This window comes from Triticum dicoccoides, chromosome 5B (assembly GCF_002162155.2).
Source record: "Triticum dicoccoides isolate Atlit2015 ecotype Zavitan chromosome 5B, WEW_v2.0, whole genome shotgun sequence".
Lineage (NCBI taxonomy): Eukaryota > Viridiplantae > Streptophyta > Magnoliopsida > Poales > Poaceae > Triticum > Triticum dicoccoides.
The window spans coordinates 314079534-314097879 of NC_041389.1; the positions used below are offsets into that span (position 1 = coordinate 314079534).

Here is an 18346-nt window from a genome sequence, read left to right on the forward strand (position 1 = left end):
ACCTATGGGATCACAGGAATCCCTCCTATGGTTGGCGGGGAGAGGAGCTGCACGAAGAGCAGGTAGCGATCAACGCGAGGGGATTTTTACCCAGGCTCGTGCCGCAAAGATGCATAATACCCTAATCATGCTTGTGTGTATATTAGTGTTCTTTTGCTCTTGAACTAGCTGCGATGCATGCCCATTCCAAAAGTCTGAATCCTCTCTCAATATGTCGTGGGCCTCCTTTTATATGAAAAAGGGGTTGCCGCAATGGCACACAGGAGGTAGAAAGTAAGCTACAGCGTATGAGCTTATCACTCGGCACCGTAGGACAAACACATTTAATGTGCTGCCTACGTGCCCTCTTACTTTATCGGGGATGATAACAGGAGCCGTCCTATCCGTCGCTGCCCCTTCTTGCTTTTGACACGCGTCCAGGCTGACAAGGCATGCAGTGCCACGCTGGCTAGCTAGCTGATGTGCTGATGCAGTGGTAGAGCCTCCACAAAGATCTGCATGCCGCCACGCAGGCGCCTGCTTAGTTGGCATGCTGTTCGTCGCACTGGAGTGGTGGTGAGGTGGCAAATCCTTGTCGGGCGCGGGCCTGGCCGCGGCCCAGCAATCGTCCCCGGCAAGGCTTGCCGGGGGCCTCAGAGTCGTCCTCGGCAAGGGTCTTGCCGGGGGTCTTCGTCTTCTGGTCCCGCACGGACCTATAGGCCATCAAACTTTATGAGGATCTACATGCTACCACGCATGTGTTCCCAAATCTTGGCCTTAACATTGTCGATGGTGTTAGAACTCTTAGCCTCAAGGGCGACGGCTTGCTGGTGCTGTGTAGGTTGCCCCCGGCAAGGAGCTTGCCGGGGCTACGCAGACCGCCCCAGCAAGGTGTTGCCGGGGGAGGTCCAGCTCGTCCTTTGTTCTCTGTTCACTATCTTGATTGCCTGTCTCGGTAGTCTTGTGTTTTGTCCTCTGTTGTCCTGTCAGGCCCCGCTGCAGGCGTGGCTACGGCTGCTCGTGCACAAGTAAGGGGTACAGAAAGAGCCCGTACTTTTGAACACCGACAGAAATCGATCCAATCACAACAGCGGAATAATGGAAAGATGGAAACGAACTAAATCATTCTTCATCTTCAGAAGCATATTCCTCGATGAAGGAAGCGACAACAGTACGAGCTTGGGAAATCATGGGTTTAACCACGATGAGAGTAATGCAACATGCAAACAGATGCAGTAGAATGAGACACAACATGATACACACAGAGGAATAAAGCTATAGTAAGATATCACAGATGACCCGAGGAATATGACAGTGACGAATGGAAACAAGTGATGAGAACGGAATGGCATGAACACAATGATATCCGAGGTTGACAGCAGAATAGAACGATGCGTAAGGGAAACACAACATATGATAATGATCAGGTAAACTATCAACACAGAGCATGAATGTAAACTGCTAAAGGAATTGCAGTGAAGTAGAATGAACTAGTGGTGCTCGATGGCGACAATCAGATTTGGTAGACCAGTTTACCCTTCTGCCAGAGGGATACATCTGGTTGAAGGGGTTGTGACTTAACACGGAAGATAAACTCTCTGACTGTATTCTCCTTCAACATAGAGCTGATCAGACTGGTTGATTTCACTCGTGGTAGATACTTGTCGGCGATCTCCAAACCTTCGGTCGACCTTCATGAACCACAGTCAGTCTTGGTTGCTGAAAATCTAGCTCGGTGAAGACAACAACTCTTCAACACTCGAGCGGAAACCTATCCGTCTAGAGAGTGCGCAACTCTCAAGAGTAATAGGCACAAGAACTCTAACTCAGAACTACTGTGATGCTAAACCACTGTTTAAGTTTGGGCTCTTGTTTTTTTTCTCTCGATGGATCTTAAACTCAAATCACTCGGAGAGGGGTTGCTCAAATCAATCTTCTCAGAAATCTCAAGCGGAGCAGCCAACCGATAATGTTGGAGAGGGGTGGCTATTTATAGCCGCAGCCTTCCCTAATGGAAAACGACCAAATTGGACACGAGGAGCAGCCAATGACTGAACGACACGAGTCCAACGGCTGGAAATTTGAGCACAACGGTAACATTACTTGCGGAGCAAGTAATACTAACTCCTTAGTCCGAAAGATATCTCCTGCAGCACGAAGAACAACATCTACTGCTACCAGGTGATAATTCGGAGCATAAAGAGATTTCTCTCGCATCTTTCATAGGTTTTGGGATAAGCATCGCAGCGGATCTAAGCTTTGAGAACCTATACCCCTCTTAATAGTACGGAGGTCATATGACTCAAATGAACCAAAGAAAAAAGATGAAAAGAATACTATGTCTTCAATTTGTCTCCGACTTCCGTTCGCTGCAGTCAATTTCTTCGGACGATGATACCGAATCAAAATGCTTCGCTTCAGCATTAAATGTTCGAGGGGTTAATTCCTTCACATCAATCTTCTCGTCTATATGTCTTCAACATATGTAGCTCTTTATTCTCTGCAACATAGATATACTTCAGTGAACTTCCTCGAACTTGACACCGGAGACAACATCCTCTTCGGTTTTGTATGGACTATGTCTCTCTGTATGCACTAGCAAACAAATCAGTCCATACCTGTTTCTGTCAACAATCTCCAAAACATAGGTAGGCAGATATTGCACCAACAACACCTCATCCTCTTTTACCGAGTACTCCACCATCCTTCTTACTCTAAAAAATGACTCAGGTCGTCGCCCGCATCCACACACTTTCCCCACCTCGACATCGCATCCGACGCCCGTACTTGTCAGCATTGGTGGTCTCTTTTCGCCGCCATCGTAGCACCTCCACGGCCACGCCACCACCTCGACTATGCCGCCGCTTGCCCACAAGGTGTTCGACGCTTCGCCCGCAAGGTACCATGGATACCAACGTCTGTGCAACATGAAGTGGGAGGCGACGGCGATGGCGGCGTGGCCAGAAGTACCGGTTGCGAAGGGAGGGGGAATACCGGCGTTGTGCCCCGACGGACGGGCCAGGGGGAGGATAAGGCGGCTGTGGCGTGCGTCCGTGCCAACACAAACCCAACCCAAATTTTGGCCAGGAATGGGTCACGAACGACGAAAAACACGGATGACTGTCTATTTGCGTCAGTGTGTTCGATCGTAATTTTTTGTTCATTTTAACCCAAATGAATGCGCACATAAAATGCGTCGGCACGTTGAAGTTGCCCTGAGAATGGGTGTCTTCAAACTCCCCTTCTCGGTGTGTGATGATCTTACTAGAATGGTGAGGAACTTTTATTGGGGATCTTCAAAGGGGAAATGGAAGGTGCATTGGAGGAGGTGGGATCATCTTCTTCAGCCAAAGGACAGGGGAGGTGTGGGCTTTCAAGACTTCCGGTTATTCAATCAAGCGTTGCTAGCTCGGCAGGCTTGGCGACTACTGGCCAACCCGGATAGCCTCTATGCCCAGGTTCTTAAAGCAAAGTACTACCAGTATGGAAAGTTAGAGGATACGGTATTCACAAGCAATGCATCTTCGTCATGGCAAGCAATTAGCCATGGTCTTGACTTGTTGAAAATAGGACTAATATGGAGAGTAGGGAACGGTAAGAATATCAGAGTATGGAGGGACAATTGGATTCCAAGACCATTTTCCTTCAAGCCGGTCTCGCTGCAGGGGCGTTGCCGTATCCGTTTTGTCGCAGATTTGCTTAATACTAATGGGTCTTGGAAAGTGGAGACACTACAGCAGTATTTTCTACCGGCTGATGTGTTTGAGATTTTGAAGATTCGAGCTTCGCCAAGGGCTGCCGAAGATGTGATTGCATGGGCACCAGGCAGACACGGTGTATTCTCAGTCAAATCGGCATACGAATTTGCGTTTCAGGAAGCATTTGGGGCGGACGCGGCATTGTCTAGTACGCCGTCTTCAGGAGGAAGAACCTGCTGGAACCTTATATGGAAGTGTGCAGTACCCCCAACGATCCGGAATTTCGCTTGGCGTTTAGCGACTGACGCTCTTCCCACTTGGAAAAACAAGAATAAGAGGGGGCTCGAGGTTGTCAACAGATGCCCGGTTTGTGGAATGGAAACGGAGGATAATTTCCATCCTTTTTTGAGATGCCAGCGGGGGCGCGATCTGTACAAGTTAATGGCGAAGATCTGGAAATTGCCGGCTATTGAGTCATTTGTGCCCAATGGAAGAGAGTGGCTACTGCATGCGCTGGATTCATTAAGCGAGCTTGATAGGTGTAAGGTTCTGCTCATTTTCTGGAGAAGCTGGTATGTGCGGAATGAAATCATACATCACAAACCAGCGCCAGCTATGGATGTCTCTGCCCGTTTTCTGAGGAGATACTTTGATGAATTAGTAGGGATTAAAATGAATCAAGGTATGGATCCGGCTAAAGGGAAAGGATATCTGAACTTTGATCAAAATGCAGCGATCAACCCCCAGAGCTCAGTTTCTGTATGTAAGTGGAAGCTTCCCGATGAGGGTTGGATAAAACTGAATACAGATGGCTCTTTTGTTGACTCTGACAATGCGGGTGCTGGCATGATCCTACGTAACTCTACTGGGGGGATCATCTTTTCGGCATGCAGAGCGTTATTTTCTTGCAGAGATGCGGTTGAAGCGGAACTAGGTGCAATCATGGAGGGTTTATCTCTGGCAATACAAAGATCCAAACTGCAACCGTTGCTGTCGAGACGGATTCAAGCATGGCAGTGGCCATGGTAACATCTGCTGGAGTCGATCGATCAATTTATGCTGCTTTGGTGAATGAAATTAGACTTCTTATGAGTCTTAGACAAACTTGTATTACTCATGTTGCGAGAGACCAGAATAAAACTAGTGATAGTTTGGCTAGATTTGCTCGTGTTGAGGGACGAACTATGACCTGGTTGGGGTCTGGTCCAGATGAAGTCTTGGGTATTTCCCTTGATGATTGTAAAGACATTATTATTTGAGTAATACAAGTGATCCCGCAAAAAAAAAGTTGCCCTGAGAAAAAAGAATTTGTATTCACATCTGTTGTGACGTGGTTAAACGAAAATAACCTCCCGAAGAAATGGGTCAGCGCAGTTGGCCAAGGATCCACTTCTGCTTGGTCGTGCGAGGCGTCAACAGCGCCGCCCGTCTTGCCGTGCTGTGGAGTGGATCCCTCGCCACCGGTCGAGCCCCACCCGCAAACTGGATCCTCTGACCGACGTCGCTGGCCTAGCCCACGTGTCAGCGACCAAAGGCTTCCACCAACAAGCACGCACCATCGCGTGGCTGAATTTCGTGTTTTGACCCTTTTTGCAAACAAAATCAAGATCTGACCCCCGTTCAAAAAAAAATCGGGATTTGACCCTTTTGCTACCGCCATAGCCCCTGGCGGTAGGGTTAGACAGGCTACCGCCCGATACCCTGGCGGTAGGGTGTGATGGAGGAAGACGGGGGCCGTCACCGCGCGCTGACGTGGATAAGTACCTTACCGCCAGACAACCAGGCGGTAAGCTGTCTAACCCTACCGCCAGGGGATCTGGCGGTAAGGTGTGGCAGGGTTTTGCCGTGCATGCCTTCTGTAACGAGATATGCAAGCGTCCTGGGTAGGGTCCTGTGTTTCGTGTAAAATTTTATAGACATAAGAAGTTTGATCACATCCAAAAAGTGTGATCACAATTTCATAGAAATATGCAAGGGCCCTGAACATAAGAACCAATAGGCACAATTTCATAGACATAAGCATAATTAGTTTCGCCATTACAGATTAAGAAACAAGTACCAAATAACATAGTTTGATCATAATTTCATAGACATAAACATAACATAGTTTGATTACAATTTCATAGACATAAACATAACATAGTTTGATCACATCCAAATAGTTTCACGAAGCCAAAATAGGTAGCAATCAAACATGACGATCATCAGCAGCCACACACATATATACTTTAGATGATATCGATGACGATCATCATCTTCAAGCCTTGACGGTTGGTCTTCCTGATAGTAATAAGGATGGCCTGTCCAACATGAAGATGCTTGTCAACGAGGAAGCTCTTCCACCCATCTGTGCTTAAATGTGTGCGACCGTCCGTTTCCACGCCGTTCGCACAAGTAGTGACGGCCCCCCTTGCGGTAAGGCGTATTCCAGCATAGCCTTCTTCATCAGCCTCGATGCCACAACTCTCAGATAGGCTCTTTGGCAATTTCTGAATAAGAAAAACATATCAATTGATAAGTATGGATTATTTAAACTATTAACAATTCCGTGGATTCTACACTAATAACATACCATGACATGTCGATCGATCATGGTACTTGTCAGATGGGTCACGAATGGCGCCCCGATCAACTCAGCACGTGGCAGAAAGTTGTCCCATAGGTTGCACACCTCCCGTTCGCTCAGCCTCACTCTTTGAGCACAGATGGCTTCCTCAAGTGGGTTTTCATAGTCATCATCCTCGTCAATTGGTGGTGGTGGCGCCATGTTCCTTATATAAGCATTGATTGGATAAAGTTAATTAAACATCAATATTTGTTCTAATGCAAGCAAAACAAATATCTAAAATATTCACACAATAAATCATCACATATGGCTATAAGAAAGACTAAACCTAGGGTTCATCTAGGTTCTAGGGTTCATCATATCAACTAGAGAGGGTTCCTCGTATGGCTATAAGAAAGACTAAACCTAGGGTTCATACATTTGCAACTATATGAAATAGAAATACACACATTTTCACACTATGCATTAACCACCTACCAATTTTGCAAAACATACATCTTCACAAATTTGCAATACATTAACCGTCTACGAATTTTGTTATGCCTTTATCCTCACAATCTTGCATTCAACATACAGAAAGATTTCTTATAAAATTCATATATACATCACAAAATAAAATGGACCAACATATATGCATTCACCAACATATCCTCACATATGTTGCAATTGTTTCACCCACACATCCTCACATAGGCCTACTACTAAATCATATACTCCTAAACAACTAAAACATCATAAAAAAATCAACACCAAAACCTAGGTTGCACCTAGTGCCAAAAATAACTTCAAAAATAAAAAACCATTGCGAAAACTGATTGGAGGGAATGGAGGAGCTTACCGGCCTCTTCGATTTGCCCCAAAGATCCGCGGAAATGGTGGAGGAAAGAGGGAGATCGAGGGAGGGGATCGGGATGAGGAGAGAGGCGGCGCTCGACTCTGTTCGAGTCGAGGGGAGGAGGAAGAACGGGCTGGTGGGTGGGGTAGGGCCCGCCCGCAGCATCACTTGCCTCTTCGGCACCTACCGCCACCACCTCGGGCGGTAGGCCACCGAACCCTACCGCCTCAGGCTGTGGCGGTAGGCCCTTCCCCCGTCAGTACGCGCCGACGGCCGTCAGTCGCCGTTAGAGGGCCTACCGCCACTGATGATGGCGGTAGGACGTGCAAACCTACCGCCGGCCCTCCTCGCGGTAGTCAAAAGGGTCAGATCCCAAAATAGTTTCAGACAGGGGTCAGATCTCGAATTTCTTTGTAAAAAGGGTCAAAACACGAAATTTTGCCCCATCGCGTCTCAGCGAGACACGCTTGCGCCATGCCGCTTTTGTTTTCTTCTTCTTCCGAATAAACGAGCTTGGCTGGTTGCCCCGCTGTGGTTCAGCCGTTTAGCATATCCGGTTCACAAAACTAGCCACCGAAAAACCCGTTCAGAAAAAGAGGAAAAACCCACCGTAAGCAGCCGTCTATCTTCAAACCGACGGACCAGATCCTTCCAGAGCTCACGGTGCGGAGAAGGCCCGAAGCGCAGGCCAACTTATAGTCAGACCCATTCCCATTTCTTCCCAAATCCCAGCCCCCGCCGTCTGGCGTCCTCCGCCCCGCCTTCCTTTTTCACCTCTCCCCTTCCATCCACCTCCCTAAGGGCGCGGAGGCGGAGAGGGCGGAGGCGAGAGGGTTCCGCATCTCCGGGCGAGCTCTGGAAGGTGAGTTCGTGTCTGCTCGCGCTCACATCGCTGGGTTCCGCAGCGCCTGGTTCGATCCGCCGTGGGTTTTTTGAGGGTTTTTGTGGCTCGCACATGTGGGGTTTTGGGGGTGGGATTGGTTCTGTGAAATGCGAGGTGTTCTTCGATTTCGTGTTGCTCCGACTCTAGGTAGTTGGGTTCGAGATGTTTGTGCATTCGATTTCAGAGCGCGGTGCTGGCGCTCGTCGCGCTCGCCCGGTTCCACGGCGCGTGTCTGGTAGGGGATTTTGGTTCTGTGCAATGCGGGCGTTTCGGGGGTTCTGGGTTGCTTTGGATTCGAGGCCGGTCGCGTCGAGAGGTTCGTGTGATCGATCTCCGGGGCCCGGTGCTAGCGCTGGTCTCGCTCCCTCCGTTCCACGGCGCGTGTTCGGTTCGATTCGGTGAGCGTTTTGGGGGATTTGGGTTCTGCCCAATGTGATTGGTTAGGGGTTAGGGGGTTCCGGGTTGTTTGATTCGAGATTGTTGTGTGATATTGCAGACGCTGCCCCTGATCCTAGCGATTTTCCATCTCTAGATGATTGAGACCGTCAGGCCGTCCTGTCACTTATTTAGAACCGTCCTGTTACTGCGTGCGTCCGATTGTTGGTACGGAGGTAGAGTAGAAGCATTTCTCTGCGCGGTTCTTTTCTTCGTGACCGGTTAGGTGTTTTGTTCTTATTTCGTGACCGAACTGCTTTCCCCGGGAGGTTTGGGTGCAATAATCTCATGCTCTGCTGGTGCACGCGAGTTTCGATTGTTTGGGGTTTGCAACTCTGCAAAGGGAATTTGCTTCATCGTGGCATAAATCTCCGCTTCCACACTTGCTGCCTACTTTCTGCATCGATAGGAACATTGGCTTGGATTGGTACTAGTTTGCTCTATTTGCGTGGTGAGGGTTTGGATTCGGCTTTGATTTCCCCCGGTCTCCTGTTTCGGTGGATTTGGTTGCGCCTTTTTTTTTTTTGAAATAACCAAGTTGATTCAGTTTCTTCCCCGTTTGTGCTTCATGATAGATTGACAGATCGTTTCTCGATGCTGTTTCTGGTCTGGATGTAGAGTTACGATTTAGCAGGTCCACCATTTTCAGATTACAGTTATGTAGTCGCGAACAATACTGTTACAGTGCTTTTAAGATAGTATTTCGTTCACGATTTTTGTGACGCTGATGTGTTCTGGATGTACTTTTTTGGACTAGCGGACACTTTCAAATGATTGTAGTGTGTTTCTGGAACTTTCTTATACCCTGCTTCTATCCTGCATCTTCGCCACTGTTCCCAAGGTTTAAACATCAACCTATGGAGGTGTTTTATTTGGTCTGAGTTTTGTCAAAATTGCTTTGGTTCACGGCCATTTTACTGTTGTTGGCGTTTTGCACGATCTATCTTTTCCTGGGTGCTCCACCATATGCCTCAGCAACTGGTCCTGAAGTGCTGATTGCTACTTGGACGGACTTGAGTTTATGTGTACATGTTGTTGTAGTTGTATTCATTCCATGTTCCTTCTGCATGCTAATACGTGGGCACAAGCATACCATTCATTGTTTATTAATGGCTGACGGTAGACCTAGTGACATGCGAGGATTGAGTGTTACAGTGGAAGACCACTGCGAGCTATTACTAATGATAGCAGTTAGTATAGTTTTTTGGGTCGAATGTAGTACTCCCTCCGTTCACAAATATGAGATGTTTTGGATATTTCTATATGGACTACATGCGGACTGAAATGAGTGAACAAACACACTAAAATGCGTCTATATACATCTGATTCAGAAAAAAGTTAGAACATCTTATATTTGTGAACGGAGGGAGTAGATCTTAGATCTAGATGCAAATATATTTATATATGTCGACAGAAAATATTGAAATATCTGCTTGTGTTGCTGGTTGTACAAACAATCTGAATCTGGAGAGCTCACTTTTTTTCCGAGATCACGCAGGAGCACTGCATGTTAAGGGCTAATGCTTGGTGGAGTTCTTACCAGTTATGATATGTTTTGTTTCAGTTTTGTTAAGCTACTTCTAGTTCTATTAGTAGACAACCTCAGTGTTCTATTCATATGCTGCAGTAGTATCCCCTTCAAAATGAAAAATACCCAGAAACAAGAAGCTGCTGTGCTTGTTGCCTCTTTGTATTTGTTCTTTTAGTTTTTTATTTCTGGCACTGAACTTTTTTGTTTTACGATTATTTTAATAAAATAGGTTCATACAAATAATAAAAGAGTAATGTAGCACTGACTTTTAACTTGTGGCATTGATTCATAGGAGAAGTGGAGGGAAAAACATAGGAATAGGAAATTTTCCTTTGGTGACACATTTTCCTTTGGTTTGACTTTCAGAGGAGAAACAAAGGAATTTTACAATCCACTCACACCTCTGTCTCGTTTTTTCATTTCTTCGCTCAAAGAACAAGGGCAAAGGCATAAGTTGCATAATAACAACCTATTCTTAACTTTGCATATGTTTAACCTTGACTTGACTATGCTTTTTAGGATTCCTGTGTCTTTTACTATTCCTGTGAGTCAAACACCCAATTCCGCAAAATTCCTATGTTTTTACAATCTTCTGTTTTGCACATGCATCCTCCTATTCCTGGTTTTTTCCCCGTTCGCACATTTTCAGAATCCTGTGAATCAAAGAGCCCAACATGGTTTGCTTTTATCAAGAATATAACAACATTACTATAAAATTAACCTGTGTACAGCTCTGTTCTGCCTTGTATGGAACACAATGTGTTTAGATTTCTCACATTCAATTTTAGCGTGTGCCAATTTCTCCTTGTGCTTGTCATGATTGATGTTACCTTTTTATCACTTTATTGTCATGTTTGATCCTACCTTTTAATTGCCCTAGATGGACAGCATTGTTTTCCCAAATTGTTTCCAAGAAAAAATTGTGTATGGTTTATGTCCCACTTCTATTCACCTCATGTTCTTTGCATCAATTGACCTTAGAATTGACTTCATTTAGGTACCTGATTATGGCGGCTAAAACGGGTGGAGCTGTACAAGTGCATAAGAATGACACTGTTAAACGCACAGCAATGGCACGGACTGGCTTGGGCCGTGAAGGAAAGCCCATTAGGTTGCTGTCAAACCACTTTGCTGTGAAGCTTAGTGGGATTGATTCGGTTTTCTACCAATACAGTGTAATGAACAATTCTGAATTTCTGCATTTGTTATTCTTTTCTCAAGCATTTGATAATTATAGTTCAATGCCTGTTCTGAAATTTGTGATTATGCTGCAGGTGTCCATCAAATCTGATGACGATCAGGTGGTTGAAGGCAAGGGCATTGGCCGGAAGGTCATCGATAAAATGTTGCAAACATACAGTTCTGAGCTTGCTGGAAAGGATTTTGCATACGATGGCGAGAAATGTCTATTTACTGTTGGACCTCTTCCACAGAACAACTTCGAGTTCACTGTTATCATGGAGGAAACATCTGCAAGGTACGTATGTACTGTCGATCATAGCAAACTGTGTGAGCTGATGAATTTGCCAAGTGCAAGTAGTTGGATAATGATCCATTTTTGTTCTTTTTTATGGGAAACCCATTCTTGTTCTTAGTGTCCGCACTGCCTACTTTCCTGTTCTTGCTGTCATGTTGTTTGCTTACTGGTATTTCAGTTCCAACTATCAGGATTTTTTGATATTTTTTTTTACATTTGTAGCCAACTGTCCTCATCCATAGTCTAGCTTTTTTATTGTGTCTGTTTTTGTACACATAAATACTCGTGGTAACCAAAGTGAGGAAAACATCCTATATTTGACAGAGTTCTGCTTGAAATGGTTATCCCCCATGGGATTGCTGCGTTGAATTTCTACTTGAAATGGTCAACCCCCATGGGATTGCTGCGTTGAATTTCCTATTTGAAATAGTTAACCCCCATGGGATTGCCGCGTTGAAGTTTTATTTGCTATATATCTTGGTTAAGCCACAAAGGATTGTTATGTACTCCCTCCGTCCGGAAATACTTGTCATCAAACTGGATAAAAGGGGATGTATCTAGATGTATTTTAGTTCTAGATACGTCTCTTTTTATCCATTTTGATGACAAGTATTTTCGGACGGAGGGAGTAGCTGTTAGTTCTGTTAGTGATATTTGTTGTAGTATCATACTCATTGAGGTCCCAAATTTTCCAACGGCAACATGGATAATATATTTTGTTAATGCTCGAGGCACTTTATAGATAAAGAAATACAAATAGGAAGCTTACCCAAACTTCATCTGTTCTTCAGGGCTGTTGGTGGGAGTCCAGGACATGAAAGCCCTGGCCCGGGTGACAAGAAACGAGTAAAGAGGTCACATCTTCCAAAGCAGTTTGTAGTGGGTATAAGCTACGCAGCAAGGATTCCCCTCAAATCAGTTGCCCTAGTGCTTCAAGGAAGCGACTCGGATCATGCCCAGGATGCTCTGCGAGTCCTTGACATTGTTTTAAGGCAACAGCAGGCTAAGCGGTATGGATAATGTAGTTTTAAACTCTGTTTACCTCTTCAGTCTCATTCTGATTGTAATTATTATTTGTTTGTATCCAGAGGTTGCCTACTTGTTAGACAATCATTTTTTAGTGATGACAGTAGAAATTTAGTTGATTTAACTGGTGGAGTCAGTGGTTGTCGTGGACTCCATTCTAGCTTCCGTACTACAATGAATGGTTTATCTTTAAACATGGGTATGTGTTCTTCGGTCGACTTGTGTATTTTGATCCACTTTGCTAATCATGAGAAACTGATGTGGCACATCTATGTTAAACAGATGTTTCGACTACTATGATTGTGACCCCTGGACCTGTTGTCAACTTCCTCCTTACAAATCAAAATGTCAGAGACGTTAGAGACATTGACTGGCCCAAGGTTCATGATATTATAGCACTGCCTGATATCCCAGCTTTTATTTTTCTACTGAACATATATTTTCTTTGCTTTTTTCTTCTTCTCATGATGCTTGTCACAAACTTGTATCTATATATATCTTGCAGGCAAAGAGAATGTTGAAAAATCTGAGAGTTAAAGCTACACACAACAACATGGAATTTAAGATCATTGGGCTTAGTGATCAGCCTTGCTCTAGACAGACGTATGGTTCTATTCCTGCATTGTGTTATTCATTATTTTTCTCACAAACGGGTTCCCCTATTCCACATCTATCCTTATTCCATTTCTATATCTTGTTTGTCCAACCTGCCTCGACTTTCTTCCTCCAGTTATAAGAACATAGTGCTGTAGGATTCACACAGTTAATTTTGTATAACTTTCAGCAGTAATATCTTTGTAAATATATAGACTGAAATCATGATATAAAAAATATAGTTGTCACATCAATTGTCTGTATAATGTATACTTTTATGACCTTTCCACATAATGCAAAAACCCAATGTTTAGAGCCAACCCGGAACACAAACATTATTTTACTGGAGATATTAGTTTATTTAATAGTCACTACAATTCTACAACCTTCTTTAGTCATGTCGAAATTACATTGCTCCGCAGATTTCCCATGAAAGTTCGGAGTGGAAGCAGTGAAGGTCAAACTGTTGATATTACTGTTGAGGAATATTTTAAATCCAAGCAGGTGTTTTTGGAGAAGCCTTATCTGCCATGTCTTGATGTGGGAAAATCGAAACGCCCAAATTATCTCCCAATTGAGGTTGTAGCCTTGACTGTTTATTCACTTTACGTGTGTCTCACCAGTTTTAGTTGCTGGCTCCACTCAAAGTCCAAGTTGTGATATATGTCTTCCTTTTGATGGTGCAGCTGGCGAACATGATATCACTTCAACGTTATACGAAGGCACTGTCTTCTCAGCAAAGAACGACGTTGGTTGAAAAATCACGACAGAAACCTCAGGATCGCATGAGAGTTGTTACTGATGTGGGTTTGTTGACTTCTGTTGAGATGTTACAACTTAGTTTCTTCCTTAGATACTGACATGCAATTTACAGGCAGTAAAAAGTAACAGATATGATGATGACCCAATCTTTTCTTCTTGTGGCATTAAAATTGATAATCAACTCACGCGTGTTGAGGGTCGTGTTCTGTCTGCACCAATGGTTAGACCTAATCTATTTTACATTTTGCTCTTTTTATATACATGACTAATCTTTTCAAACTGTTCTGATATGTTATTCCAGTTGGTTGTGGGAAATAGTCAAGATTGTGTTCCATTCAAGGGCAGGTGGAATTATAATAACAAGGTTGCTACTTGGTTACTTGTGAGTTGTGACGGAGCACACCTAATAAAAGTATTTTGTACTGAACTTAAATTTCATTTATTACTATTGCAGAAACTATTTGAGCCTGTCAGGATTGAGCGTTGGGCAATTGTGAACTTCTCTGCTCGTTGTGACATGAGCCGGATCTCAAGAGATCTGATAAACTGTGGACGAACCAAAGGCATTGTAAGTTCTTCCATGACTCCTTTATTTCGCAGTAAAGCATGACAGCATGTACCTTGTCTTGTAATGACATCTGTTGGCCATATATTTTATACCTCCTGTCTTGCGTAGATCATTGAAGGCCCTTACAGCCTGGTGGATGAAGATAACCAAGCTAGGAGATGTGCTCCCATTGTAAGAGTTGAAAGGATGTTCGAAAAAGTTAAAGCAAACCTTCCTGGTCCTCCGGAATTTCTGCTATGTGTTTTACCAGAGAGGAAGAATTGTGATATTTATGGTAATATGTTAAACAATATTCTTTTGCTGCTCGTGGATCTTCATGTAACAATCTTCTTTTACTCTTTTGAAGGCCCATGGAAGAAGAAAAATCTTCATGAGATGGGTATTGTCACTCAATGCATTGTTCCTAGTACTAAGATGAATGATCAATACTTCACCAATGTTCTTCTAAAGATCAATGCTAAGGTACATATACTTGTCTCTTTATCTGATTGTGCCTGTTAGGTTTGACCCAACTGTCTTACCTCACTTACAATAGCTTGGTAGGATGAACTCTTAACATGTTTATTTCTGTTAATAGCTTGGTGGAATGAACTCTAAGCTGGCACTGGAGCATAGCCGTAAGATTCCAGTTATCAATAAGATACCCACAATAATTTTGGGAATGGATGTTTCACATGGTTCTCCAGGTCGATCAGATATACCATCAATTGCTGCTGTATGTCTTCTTCCCTCTCTTGCAGTACTTGCATCAAGCAAATATCTTGTGTTTCCATCCCTTTGAGTACTCCTAAAAGTAGCTGCATAGTTTAGACGGATATGTAGCACAAATAGTCTGTACAATTTATAAAAAGGGCCTGCACCATTCAATGAACAATAGCAAAATCCATCACTTTTGAATCACTATTTTGAACATCTGATTTAGCAGTATGTATGATAAAACTTACTTTCTTGTTGTACCATTGTGGGATTTTTATTTACCCTGCATATGCTACAGGTTGTTGGATCTAGATGTTGGCCACTAATATCACGCTACAGGGCATCTGTACGGACCCAGTCTCCAAAGGTTGAGATGATTGATTCTCTTTTTAAGCCACTGGATAATGGAAAGGATGATGGTATAATAAGGTACTGTAGACTTATCACCTGTTATTTCTGTTTACACCTGGCATTCTTTTAGTCATATTGTACCATGTATGTTGTTCTAAACCTGTCACATATTTTTGCTTTCACTTTGCATTCCAGGGAACTTCTACTAGACTTCTACACAACCAGTCAACAAAGAAAGCCAGAGCAGATAATCATCTTCAGGTATTTATTATTATTGGCATGACATGTTATAGATATTTTTTGGAATTTACATTCTGATAGTTATGCCGATGGCCTTAGGTATGTTAAGTTTTCTCATAGAATTATTTGCTTGGATTATCAAAGCTTGGTGTAGCCTTAAAAAGGAAAGACACATTTGGTAGTATTTTTTTCTGTTCCACAAAGAGCGATCTCCGTCACACAAGCGTTTAGTTATCTATGTACAGAAAAAGGGACTGGAACTACTAAACCATTTTTTCTTTCTGCCTTTAATTTATTTTCTTTTATAATCAAGAATTAAGTATGGTAGTGGCAGTGTTGGCACCCATGAAACATATCAAAATGACATGCACAAAATCTCATGTAGAAGTTTACGATAAATATGCTGCATTATCTATTCCACTTTTGCGTGTTAAAAAATAGATATATATTTATTTATTAGTGTGTGTTGCTATATTTACGATTTCTTTGTATTAGCACACCTATTTTCTATTAAAAGTTTAAAACAACCAGTTTTTGTAGTTCATGATCGACTGTTGACTTTACTTCCACAGAGGCTACATTCTAAGTAATCATCATCTTGTTTGAACTTATTTATGTAGCTTCTTATATAATTTTAAAAAGTCGTGGTATTCCACACAAGAACTTGATATTGTGAACGAATTATTTCCCTCCACATGCAAAAGCCCAAGCTTAGCTTGCTGTTTGTATGTGGAAACAATAGCACTGTTCAATGCATTGACATCATAAATTAGAACTTTGTCTTTGTTGTCTCCTGTGTTTCAGCTGCATGTTTTCTGCACTAACTAGTTACCAGTATTCTGAATTCGTCCATCATTTTCTTATGTGATCAACATATGCAGGGATGGTGTGAGTGAGTCTCAGTTTAGCCAAGTACTGAATCTCGAGGTTGATCAAATAATAAAGGTTGTCCTTGGCACTTATTTGGCTTGGGAAACTTTTTCTGGAAATGTTCTTTTTTACAGAATTTAATGATGCAGGCTTACCAGAATATGGGTCAGGGGCCACCTCCAAAGATTACAGTTATTATTGCTCAAAAGAATCACCACACGAAACTGTTCCAAGCTGACGCACCAGATAATGTTCCAGCTGGTATGCAATTGTCCTATGTGAAAACATAGCGGAGCACTTCGCATCCGCACCAAAGAAAAGAGAACAATTTAAGGAACTAAATTGCATTCTGGCTTTATGAACAGGGACTGTAGTGGACAAGGGTATTGTTCATCCGAAACAGTATGATTTCTACATGTGTGCTCATGCGGGACCTATAGTAAGTCTCCCTGCTTACCAACCCAATATTTTGGAAATTGCATCATTTCAAGCAGTTTGTGATTCGACTGTTGATTGCATAGTTATCTGGCAGGCTTTATTTGGCATCCTAAATACTGTAGAATTAGTGGCTGGTTATGCATATTACCATCTGTCAGACTTTTCATGTGCTGTGTATATTTGGCATCCTAAATACTGTGAAATGTTTGCTCCCTCGTAGGGCACCTCAAGGCCCACCCATTATCATGTCTTGCTTGATCAGATTGGTTTCTCACCAGATGAACTCCAGAGCCTAGTTCTTTCCCTTTCCTATGTGTAAGTACACGGCTATTTCCCAATCTGTTACTGTACAGTACGTGGTGTTTCTTTACTTTCTTATGAGTTTGGTGGATGATATTATTCTTGTGCTTGTTGCTCAGGTACCAGAGGAGCACCACTGCAATATCTGTGGGTATGTTGACATGTAGTATATCACAATGCACTTCCTTTTGTATTTTTAAGTGTGTCGTGACATTTGAACAATACTGTGTTTTTCATATTCTCCAGTGGCACCTATCTGTTACGCCCACCTTGCAGCAGCGCAGATGAGCCAGTTCATAAAATTCGAGGAATTTGCTGATACTTCATCTGGGAGTGGTGTCCCTTCGTCGTCAACAGCAGCAACAGTCCCGGAACTGCCACGGCTGCATGCTGATGTGTGCAGTTCGATGTTCTTCTGTTGACGTGGGCTTTCAGTCAGATCGTTGTGCAGCAGGGTTGACTTTTTGTGAGTGAAGAAACCTGATATTGGATAGGTGACAACAGGTTTGTCTGGGAGCAATTTTTTGGATGGTATAGTGTCCGTGGTTAGGGTAGTAGTGTTCGGATAGTAGTAGCAGTTGACACTTGATCGCTAGAAGGCTTATAGATGTGAATTCCAGATTCAAACTTTGCTCCATTTGTAAGCCGTACTTTCGGCATATCCCAAACCCTTTCGGGGTTTGACTACAAGCTGCCCTTTTAATTGAGATATCTTGTTTAATCTTGCGCTGGTACTTGCCTAAAATTAAATGTTGTGATGTCTATAGATGCAACCTACTCCCTCCGTCCGGAAATACTTGTCGGGGAAATGGATGTATCTAGACGTATTTTAGTTCTAGATATATAGTATTTCTGGACGGAGGGAGTACCTGTCAAGAAACATTATACTGGACAGGTGAGAGTAGGTTTGGTTCAGGACCAGTATCTAATAATTGAAGATAATTTGACAGTATGCTTTATTACCATAAAGCGTTGCACGGAATGAAAATGACTCGTGAGTAATTTGCTAGATTCATTAGTTGAAAGTAGTTTATAATTTAGATGATTGCTTAAAATAAGTTATATGTAAGTGGTGGTTGCGTAGGTTTTGAAGCAAG

General features: G+C 43.2%; 1 protein-coding gene and 1 pseudogene across 1 annotated transcript; one reads left to right on the forward strand and one right to left on the reverse strand.

Annotated features, from left to right (window-relative positions):
- Positions 1–5766: 5766 nt before the first annotated feature.
- LOC119305444 lies at positions 5767–7314 on the reverse strand. The gene is made up of 3 exons (XM_037581957.1): positions 7082–7314; positions 6250–6448; positions 5767–6166 (listed from the first exon to the last, which is right to left on the reverse strand). The coding sequence occupies exons 2-3, from the start codon at positions 6442–6444 to the stop codon at positions 5906–5908; spliced, it is 456 nt and encodes a 151-aa protein (XP_037437854.1). The 5' UTR covers positions 6445–6448; positions 7082–7314; the 3' UTR covers positions 5767–5905.
- A 499-nt stretch (positions 7315–7813) lies between these two features.
- Positions 7814–17970, forward strand: LOC119308643 (annotated as a pseudogene).
- The last annotated feature ends 376 nt before the right edge of the window (positions 17971–18346 follow it).

What these genes read in the sequence shown, in the direction of transcription:
- LOC119305444 (XM_037581957.1), bottom strand. Translation starts at nt 6,444, where the DNA reads ATGGCGCCACCACCACCAATTGACGAGGATGATGACTATGAAAACCCA. An exon ending in TGATCGATCGACATGTCATG is followed by an intron (nt 6,167 to 6,249) that starts GTATGTTATTAG and finishes TTTCTTATTCAG; the next exon opens with AAATTGCCAAAGAGCCTATC.